This window comes from Leishmania donovani, chromosome 35, assembly GCF_000227135.1.
Source record: "Leishmania donovani BPK282A1 complete genome, chromosome 35".
Lineage (NCBI taxonomy): Eukaryota > Euglenozoa > Kinetoplastea > Trypanosomatida > Trypanosomatidae > Leishmania > Leishmania donovani.
The window spans coordinates 355,027-365,698 of NC_018262.1; the positions used below are offsets into that span (position 1 = coordinate 355,027).

Below are 10,672 nucleotides of genomic sequence, written 5' to 3' on the forward strand. Positions count from 1 at the left end.
CTTGCTCAACCAAAGCGAGATGCGCATTCTCCACTCCAGTGTTCCTTCTAGTTTTCATTCGCTTGGATAAAGGGCCGCAGTGGCCGCCTGGTCTCTTCTTGTGATGTCCACTGTCCGTGTCCTCAGAGGGAGGCCCGCATTCTATTTGGCAAGCCCTGCATACTCCGCACCCTCGTCCGTGCACACAAGCACAACACGTACGCACCTCGATGCTCCGGTGTGTGAAAGACGCACTCTATTCCTGCCAGTGTATGAGTTTGGTGTAGGCGGCACGATCGCGCACACCGCACCAGCAGTCGGGATCGTTCGAGGCGAACAGACGGACTCTTGCTAGTGGGTCCTCGGTATTCGTTGTCTCCCTTCCTCCATCCCTCTCACTCCTGCCCCCACGCTTTCTCCCTCACGCGGACGAAGGAAAGCGAAGCACCCCCTTGCACACTTCTACTCCTCAGCCGCGTTGTGTGCGTGAAGCATCCTTGGTGCGTCGGATATCCTCAACCCGTGTATTTGTCTGCTTCCCTGTATCTGTGTATACCTTCACACCCCCTCTTCAATCGCCGGCAGAGGTCTGTGCATCGTTTGATCGACTTTTTTTGTTGTCGCCCTCTTTTTTCGTGCGCGCACGGTCAGTAAGGCGCGTGACGCGAAACGCTCCCCCTCATTCTGCGGTTCACTCCGCCCACGCATACCCTCAAGCGTCCTTACCATTGAGAGTCTAGTGCACGACCACCTTAAGCCTGCTCGATTCTTCGCCCCCTTCTTTTTTTTTACCTTTGCGGTGCCTTCTTTCCTGTGTGTATCTGTGTGTGTGTGTGTGTTCTTCTCCGTGTTCCATTGGGAAGAAGCCGCCTCCTCATTGGCCCGCAGAAGCAGCGACGGGCGACAGCACATAAGCCAAGCCAGGGACACGAGCGAATCAAGGAAACACATTAGGGGTTCATACGACAGCAAGGGAGAGCGCCATCTGCGTCATCGAATGTCGAACGCGGCAAGCTCATCAGGTGAGTCGGCAGAGCCGGCGTACCCTCATCAAACACCTGTAATATGCATCAGAGCAAATGGCCAGACAAGTCACACAGCCAACAGTTTCAAGTCGGAGCAGATGCCGCTCCCGATGGTGACTCCGAGATCAGAGGCCCCGTGTGTGGCGAGTCCGTCGCCATCCGCGCACAGTAGCACGGTGAATGCCCTCGCTGCTACCACTGCCGGATCCCATAATCCGCCGAGCACCCATGGTGGAGCAGTGAACCAGAGTGCATCCTGCGCTCGGCCTCTTAGCTCCACTCCTTCTGCGTTGGCGCCTGTGACACCTCCAACGGCATTATTGGAGGCGGAAGGCGCTCATAGTCCTGCGACGGCACCCGCGACGCAAGCAGCTACGGCGCAGTCGCCGACAACTTGGGGCAAGAATGCGTGTACGGCAGTGCCTGCCGCGCTGCAGCTCTATCTCGATCCCACAGCTGTGGCGACGGTACGCAACGACCTTTCCGCGGCCGCGGCTGCGCCGCGGAACGGCGCCTTGAACCTGGTTACCGACTACCTCAGCACCAGCTCGCCATCTTCAGGCCTCAGTCCAGGAAACAACTCGTCTCCACATCGCCTGCTGCCGACGGGGTTTTCGGTGCATGTGGGTGAGGCTCCAACCGGTGCGGAGGAGATCACTGGCGTCGCGGCGGGCAAACAGAGCGCCGTTAGTGAGCCGCTACTCAGTTCCGCTGCACGGCTGCAGACGCCCCCGCATGATAGCGACCCCTTCGCTCTCCAAGGCCCGTGCAGACCTGCTCATGAGGTGGCGAGCGCGCAAGTGCGCCCCTCCTCGTCAGCACGCGACAACGAGCCGCAGATACCCTCACAGGAAGACCCCACTTCTACGCTGTCGGCCACGGAACACGAGGCCAGCTACACCTCCGGCTTGGCAAGTCGCATGCGGGCGGTGGATACAGCCACTGCTGAAGGCGGAGATGTCATGGGCTCGTTTCGCGTCACCGCGGAGGCGGTCAAGGACTCGCCAGAAATGCCCAGGCTCCACACGCGGATGCACACTGAGCAGCAAGGGCCCGGCACAAGGGAGGGTCGCCTGAACGACGCAGTCAGCGGCGCGGTGCTCGGCAAAGATGTCATGAATGCGAACCCTCGCACTATCGACTTTTCCGTCAGTGGTGTTGGGGGTGGTGGCAACAACGGCAACACCGTGAACGGCGCCTCGATGACACTCGACCGAAGCATCAGCAGTCACTTCTCCGCCCCCAGGGGCCATGGCACGGGGCCCTCGACCTCCCCACCGCACCTCGCAGGCGACGAGGATAAATGCAAACTTGCCGCGGCCTGCTGTCGCAGTGGCTGGGCTGCTCCGCGGCAAAGCAGCAGCGCCTTCTTCAACTGCACCTCTTCCCCCGCAGGAGCTGCAGCCGAGCCCGTCAACACACCGACTCGAATAACGACCAGCAGTACCGGCGCAGCGGCTGTCGATAACCTGAGAGAGTCACCCTCGCGCCGGCAGCATAACGAAAGCCTCGAGGGCACCTTTGAAGCCCTTTTCAGCACCTTGAGTACAACCCTCTCCACAGCCAACGCCACTCCCGGCGACGTCGGCTCTGTGTCGCTGCAAGAAGCACAGCGGGCCCCGGCGGGCCAGCAGATGAAGCAACCGCTCCTGCAGGCACTGGGACTCAGCTTCTGCGACAGCAGCGGCGGCGGCGCTATCACGAGTACGCAGAGCAAGCGACAGGCCGCCGAAAGTGACGCGGCCACCACTCTCTCCATAGCGTCAAGTGGCGCTGCAGCAACCATGTCCTCCGGCGTCGCTCGGCCTCATTCGCCCATGCTAGACCTCAACAACAGTATGGGTGCTCGACCCCCGCCGGCATCAACCGCCGCTCGCGATACCTGTGAAGCGGGAGGCAAAGGGAATAGTGGCGAGGGACTTGAGCAGACTACCGGCACCGGAACCGAAGACAGGTTGCAGATGCAGTTCAGCGGGGACTGCAGTGCGCCGGACCCGTGCAAATCCGCGATTCTGACGCCGTTCCCGCTTCAGCTCATCGACGCAACGAATCACAACGCCTTGGAGAACCTCACCGGTCCTCCCGACGGAGACAGAGCTGCCGGCGGCGTGGGGTCGCCGACCGATCGTCTCAACCCCGTCGCGGGCAACCACGCCAACTTTCGCAGCAGCAGCAGTGGTCTCTTGCCGTTGCTCGAAAAGTCAAGCGTGGAAAAAGGCGAGAAGGACTTCAGGCGAGCGAGTGCGGCAGCGACGGGGCACGACGCTGGGGTCGATGCCTCGAGGGGCGCCGGCCTTGTCAACAGCCGGCGCGTCGGCAGTCTCGCTGCACGGAGTGATGTGCAGCCCTCTCCTGCTGCTGGGGTGCTGAAGGACAAAACTTTCACGGCGCACCGCCTCTCCGGCACCTCCGCTCCCGGCACCCTGGCCGTGCCGCCGTCGTTCAACACCGCTCCAGAGCAAGACTCGGGATTTCGCTCCTTCCCCCACCCACAGTCGCCGGGCTACAGCGCGACTGGCTCAAACGACGAAAATGGGAAGTCTGTGCACGGTGCCGCTGCAGCAACGCATACACCCGGCGCTCATGCGACAGTCACTGCCGTGCGACCTCAGCCAATACGGAGCATGAAGTACGGCGAGGCTCACGATCCGCTAATGGAGGCGTACTCCATAGACTCCCTTCTTCGCAAGGAAACCTCCGGCAGCACGGCCGCCGCCGGCGCTGGCGGTGGTGCCGGTAGTAGAAACGGCAGCGGAAGCGGCGTCTTTTGCTCCTCGTTGCCGCTTTCCGCGCAGCGGCAGACATACGGGGACGCGGTGACTTTGGCACCCGCCGCCAACTCCGCCACCCGTCCGCCCCTCAGCGAGTCTGATGTGCACAAAAAAGGCGACGCTCGTGCCGGGCTTGCCCGGCGCCCTGACACCGTCACCGCAAACGGCAATTTGTCAGGCTCCACCTCATCTCGCACGTTTTCCGATGGGTTGCTGGCGAACCCCACCGTGACGACCGTGGCGAATGGTAGCTGGTCGATTCTCGGCGGCGCAGAGCAGCAGCCGCAGCGGCCCTGTCCGGCCGTGATGGACGGAGCGGTGGCCGAGGACGACGACATGTGGGGCGAGCCGATATCATCTGCGCCGGCACCCGCAGCGCCGTCACCAGTCGAGGCGACTGTGAGGGCACCAGCGCGCCACGTCACCTTCGCCTCCCCGGCCACGACGCACTTTGTGGAGTCGCTTCCGTCGCCGTGGGTAGACAGCGACTACTTCTTCTCGCCCGACTATGCTCACATGGAATACAAAGACGGCGAGGAGGGAGGCCCGTCAGATCAGCAGCAGCAGCAGCAGCAGGTCGCCGATGTGCCCATAGTGGATGAAGAGGAGGCGGAGGTGCTGCGAAGCGTTCTTCGCTTCCGCTTTCGGCACAGAAACGCACGCGCGCAGGCGTCATCGCCGCTGTCTGGCGTCGCGGTGCATCTGCGAGCCCCTGTTTGGGAGGCCTGGTCACGTGGAAGCGACAGCATGCGGAGCAAGACGAGTGGGGTGAGCACTGGCGAGGACGCGCGTACGGAGTCGTGCGCGACGCACGCTCGGCAGCAGGTGGAAGTCGTCGTGCCAATGCCCTCCCATGGGAGTGGAGAGGAAGGGGAGGCACACCACGCCGCCGCGGAAAGGGCGCAACGCGTCTTCTTCACAAAGGAGCGGTTGGCGTCTCGTGCAGCGCTGATGCAGTCTCGGCGTGCTGGTGTGCAAGCTGCAGGCAGCACCAACGACGCCAATGCGGTGGCTATCGGCGACAGCGGCCCCGCGCTCCGCATCCACCTCAATCCCCCCTCGGCTGCTGCCGCCAACACCATTTCGCTCGCTCTGCCTGATTTCGCTGCACCGGTCACGTCTACCTCAGGTGCAACTTGGCACAACAGCAAGGTGGCTCAGACGCGATCCCCGCCCACGTCTGATGGCAACAAAGACGCTGCCAGGGGTGCCGACGACGACGACGGCTTTGGTGGGTCGGTCCAGCAGCAGAAGCACGCGGCCCCGGCTCGACCATCGGCAGAAACGGCGGCATCACCAATCGCCTCCCAGCCACTGACGAGGGAGTCGTGCGCACAGCTTCTTGCTTCCCTTGAGAGAGGAAGTGCTCCTGTGACGCAATCGACCGCGTCATTTGCAATTGATACGGAGCGCGTCTTGGATGTTCTACGCGACATCTTCGGTGACACAGCTGCCGTGTCCGATTCGCTGCACGGCGAACCTCTTTCACCAGCTGCGCCACCGGTGCCGATCTCGGCGGATGGCGCGTCGCCAGTCGATCTCTTGGTCTCTGGCGAGTCGCTATCCAGCGTGGAGCGCGTCTTGGAGGCGTTGTCTTTCACTTCCCTCACGAGCCGCGCGTCCGGGGCCACTCTGGCCAGCAGCTGTGCAATGGAAGCATCGGTGTCCTTCGGCCCGTACTCGGGCGGACAGTCCTTTTCTGCCAGCGCTGGTATCGCCACTGCGGTGCTAAATGACGGATACGTTGTACCATGGCGCACGCACGCGGCGGCAGCTGGTGTCGCACATCTAACTGGAGCGTCTGCATCGACAGACGGCAAGGGTCCGGTGCAGGCGGTGGACAGCACCGCCGCAGGTGCATCGGCGGAGATGGCGGCACCGCAGGAAGGCAATTTCAAAGACGGCGCGGATGCGAGTGTGCATCTGACACGACAACGGCTCTTCCCCTTGATCGCGCACGACGCGAACCCTCGCCGTGGAGGCACCGCAGCGTTGTCCGTGGCGTCGTTTCTGGGAACTCGACGGCTCCCAGGCGCTCCCACCGCAGTGCAGTGGACCGAGAGGGACGTCCTCGTGGCGGTCCTGCAGGAACAACGCCGTATGGCACTAGAGTATGGCGGTGTCCCGGAGACGGAGCGTCTGGAAGATGTGCTGAGAGCGGCGTGCTCGTGATGCACGCAGCGCGTCGTCGTTGCGCTGTCGGTTGTCGTTTTCGTGAGCGCGCATCTGCTTTCCTTGAATGACTTCCACAAGTAAGGCAAGGCAATAAAAGAATACATACAGAAGAGCGGAACCAAGGCACGTGCTGGTGACTCTCCCCTCGCCACTTGAGCGACAACACTGTGTGTGGGTGGTGAGCTAGCGTGAGCAACATCTAGCTCGTCTCTCTCGTTACGTGGCTACATTCCAGGGGGAACTTGTGCGTGTATTGCTGTTTATTAGCCTTCCAGCAGGATGGCAGGCGCCCCCCCCCCACACACACACATTCCCTTTCGCCACCGGCCTTCCACTTCCCACTTATCCTTCACGCCGCCGCCGGTGGTGCGGTGACGGCGTGTGTGTGGAAGGGGGGAGGTCGTCGCACAAGCTTCGCTGCATCGTCACCACTAAGACGCTGCATGAGCCTGCCTGCGCAAACTCCGCAGTCATCACTCTGCTCCCTCTCTCATCCTTTATAGCCTTCTACTGCTCCCTCCCCTACAGCCACGCTATTCCACTCCACCCCACCCCACCCCACCCCCCGAAACAAGTCTAACACACCTCGCACCCGCCTCTAAGCTTCTCTCTTCCTCCATCCACCAAGCAAAGATGTCCACGCAGGCGGCCATGACCACGACGGAGCGCTGGCAGAAGATTCAGGGACAAGCTCCCGATGTCATCTTCGATCTCGCAAAACGCGCCGCCGCTGCCAAGGGCCCCAAGGCCAACCTCGTCATTGGTGCCTACCGCGACGAGCAGGGCCGTCCCTACCCGCTACGCGTGGTCCGCAAGGCTGAACGGCTTCTTTTGGACATGAATCTCGACTACGAGTACCTACCCATCTCGGGCTACCAGCCCTTCATCGATGAGGCGGTAAAGATGATCTACGGCGATACCGTCGCGCTGGAGAACCTGGTTGCGGTGCAGACGCTGAGCGGGACCGGTGCTGTCTCTCTCGGCGCAAAGCTGCTGACTCGCGTCTTCGACGCTGAGAAGACGCCCATCTACCTTTCCGACCCCACGTGGCCCAACCACTACGGCATCGTGAAGGCTGCTGGCTGGAAGAACATCTGCACCTACGCCTACTACGACCCCAAGACGGTCAGCCTGGATTTCGAGGGCATGAAGAAGGACATTCTAGCGGCGCCGGACGGCTCCGTGTTCATTCTGCACCAGTGCGCGCACAACCCCACCGGCGTGGACCCGTCGCAGGAGCAGTGGGACGAGATCGCGTCACTGATGCTGGCCAAGCGCCATCAGGTGTTCTTCGACTCCGCCTACCAGGGCTACGCGAGCGGCAGCCTCGACACGGACGCGTATGCTGCCCGCCTGTTTGCCCGCCGCGGCATCGAGGTACTGCTGGCGCAGTCCTTCTCCAAGAACATGGGCTTGTACAGCGAGCGTGCAGGCACGCTGTCGCTGCTCCTCAAGGACAAGACGAAGCGCGCGGATGTGAAGAGCGTGATGGATTCGCTGATCCGTGAGGAGTACACGTGCCCCCCGGCCCACGGTGCCCGCTTAGCCCACCTCATCCTGAGCAACAACGAGCTGCGAAAGGAGTGGGAGGCAGAGCTATCGGCCATGGCGGAGCGCATCCGTACGATGCGCCGCACCGTGTACGACGAGCTGCTGCGCCTGCAGACGCCCGGGAGCTGGGAGCACGTCATCAACCAGATTGGCATGTTCTCCTTCCTCGGGCTGTCGAAGGCGCAGTGCGAATACTGCCAAAATCACAACATCTTCATCACGTTGTCGGGTCGCGCTAACATGGCAGGTCTGACGCATGAGACGGCGCTGATGCTGGCACAGACGATCAACGATGCTGTGCGCAATGTGGATCGCGAGTGATGGGGTTACGGACGGCGCTCGCGCTCGGCATCGTGTGCCGAACACGGAAGCGAAACGCCTCGTAGCATACTAATGGTAAAAGAAGGTTTTAGAAGGCAATGGACGCATGGAAAGATAGAACTAGAAGGCGCGAGGATAGGTGGACGCCGCATGTACCAAAGAGCCACCGCAGCGTCAGCAGTCTTGCCTATCATGCCCCGAAGCTTCTGTCTCTCTCTCTCTCTCTTGCATGTATGTATATATGTTTCGTAATACCTCTTCTCATACGTTTTTTGCGTTGCTTCTTTTCGCTTTCTCATCTTCCTTTCTGTTTGTGTGTAGGTATGTCTGTTCGGTTTTGTTGTTGCCTTCCAGACGCTGCGGCTGATGCGTGTGGCGCTGTTTCGTTGAGGCGGGAGGGAATTGTATGTAAGCAATCAATGAGGACGCAGTGTAGAGGAAAGGTTCGGCGCCGCCCTCCATCCACCCATCCCCTATCTCACACCGCAGCGTGTACAGTAGGCACTCGCGCATGAAGCGCGCTTTCCTTCTCTGACCATGTCTCTCTCTCTCTCCTCCTCCTCCTCCTCCTCCTCCTCTCCCCTCTCTGGCCTAATTGTACTTGTCGACGTTTTTTTGATGCATTCTGCGGTGATGTTGACAGTTGTATACGTTCATGTGTGTAGGTCTCTCCAGATAGGGATGAGCGGCTTGTGCTTGTTCTGTTTGTTCACGTGCGTGTAAGCCCTTATATCCCCCCCTCACTCTCTCTCCATTTTTCCCTCCTTCCCTCTCTCTGCCTCTCCCTCCCCACATTGTTTTCTCTGTTCGCTTGAAAATAAAAGAAGTTAAAGAAGCGCTAAGAATCTTTCCATGTCCTCTTCTCTTCCCGTTTCGGTTGTCGTCGTTGTTGCCTCTCTCTCTTTAAGCTCGTTTCATGTGTGGTAGTCCGCCGCTACTGCCCCACCTCATCCACACCCACTGCTACCATCCTCAGTCGCTGTATATCTAACAATACGAAAAGTGTGTAAAGAGAAAAAAACGCGGGAGAGTAGCACAGAGGGAACGTGTGTGCCCGTGCCAGCGTCTGCATCATCTGCGTGTAGAGGAGGCGCATGGTTCTCCTTCTGTAGCAGAATGTTACTGACGATGAAGGGAGAACGCTCAGTAAGCACAGGCGGCACACACACACACACAGGAGAGCACAGAGATGAAGTGATTATTTTTGTAGTAGCAGTGGCGTTGTGCGTGCTCCTGAGCGCCGTCATCTCGACTCTTTTTTTTCTCCGATGGGTACTGTTGTTTTCCGTTCGTTTTTTCGTCTCGGTTTTGCTCAATTCGCGAGTGCATCTATCTTCGTCTCATCGAAGTTCGGAAGGGGGAGGGCGTTGTCGGCAGCGAGGACAAAACAGTGCGGGCCAAAAGTGTAGATGCGCCCCTCGGCGAGACGGGCCGACGCTCTTCATGACGCCACGTAAAGAGAGGGTGTGACATGGCTGAGTGAGCATCGGGTGAAAGCGCGAAAGATTGGGGGAAGGGGGTGAAAGAGAGCGTGCGCAGGAAGAACGCAGTGGCGGGGAGAAGAGATGAGGCGCAACCGTAGATGAATTTCGCAACGGCGGTCAGTTGTTCACGTTCCTCCCTCCTTCCCTCAACTCCCTGTGTGTCACACACTTCTTCACATAACCCTCTCAGATGTTCTCCTCTCCATGGCCAACGCGTTTTCTTTCCTTCTTTTTTTTTGTGGCTTGGCCATCTCCAGTAAATTCCTGTATTTTTGTGCGTCACCAATTCCCGGACGATGCCGACCACCTCAGTGCGTGATAGCAGGACCTAGTTACTCACACTCTCTGTTGGGAAGCCAAGAGCCTGCACAGCCTGCCCACGGGTAACAGCTGCAGGCTCTTGGTGCCGGCAGGACAGGCCTGGGCGGGCGCCGTGCGGAAGAGGCTTGTGCTCATGGCCACGTTTGGACCAGCTCACTACGGATCGTGTCGGCGACTCAGAAAATTTATGTCTCCACTCCCTGTTTTTTTTTTGCTTGTGCTGCGCTGCGAAGATGTTGAGCGCAATCGTGGGCACAGCCCGCGCTGTATGCAGTAAAACTGCAGTTGGCCGTACGACGCCAAACGGTGTTGGGCGGCCCGGCTCCTTGGCACAGCCGTAGCGCACCAGAGGTAGGTGAGCTGTGATTGCATGCGTATATCTTTTCACTTGCTCATGATAGAATGTCATGTTGAAATATAAGAAAAAAAGTGCGCTGCCGATTGTCTTGTCCCTCTTCACCGCCTGCGCGGATCTCCCTGCGCGTGTGTCCCTGTACGAGTACTCCATCCCGGAAACTTCTCTCGGTCTTCCCAAGCCTCTTCTTCTCTCCCTGGCTTCCCCGTGCCCGACACGCCGACCCCCACCTCACCCCTCTCCCGTCTCAATTGCTCCCGTTGTTTGCTGTGGCGATCACGGGTAACGACGGGAGGTAACGAGAACCGAGCGAGGCACGTCATTGCTCTCCTTGCATTTGGGGGTTTGATTTTCTTGTGGCGGCGCACATTTGTGTGCGCTGTCGTTTTGTTTGCCCTCTTCGCTTGGCCCCTTCCTGCCGAATCGGCTGATGAGGCACAGATGCCGGAAGCGTGATGCCAACACCCCGAACTAGCCCGTTGAGTCCTCCTGACTCCCATGTGCAGAGCCTCCACATCACCCTATGGAATGCAGCAGCTTGAAGAGACTCAAGGCGAAATATTGCATGCAGGCCGAGTGCAGAAGGTCTGGGAAGACCCCTTTGGCAAGGCAGCCGAGCCCCCCCCCCCCCCCCCCCCCCCCCCCCCGGTTGGCGCACGCCGCCCCCGCCCCCCCCCCCCCCACACCCAC

The 10,672-nt window shown here is 60.1% G+C and overlaps 2 protein-coding genes across 2 annotated transcripts; both read left to right on the plus strand.

The window, feature by feature from the left end:
• Positions 1 to 976: 976 nt before the first annotated feature.
• Positions 977 to 5,947, plus strand: LDBPK_350830 (hypothetical protein, unknown function; the record flags this gene model as incomplete). Its single annotated transcript, XM_003864621.1, has 1 exon — positions 977 to 5,947. One exon carries the CDS (start codon positions 977 to 979, stop codon positions 5,945 to 5,947), a length of 4,971 nt encoding a protein of 1,656 aa, XP_003864669.1.
• A 636-nt stretch (positions 5,948 to 6,583) lies between these two features.
• On the plus strand, positions 6,584 to 7,822 carry LDBPK_350840 (aspartate aminotransferase, putative; the record flags this gene model as incomplete). Its single annotated transcript, XM_003864622.1, has 1 exon — positions 6,584 to 7,822. One exon carries the CDS (start codon positions 6,584 to 6,586, stop codon positions 7,820 to 7,822), a length of 1,239 nt encoding a protein of 412 aa, XP_003864670.1.
• Positions 7,823 to 10,672: the final 2,850 nt, after the last annotated feature.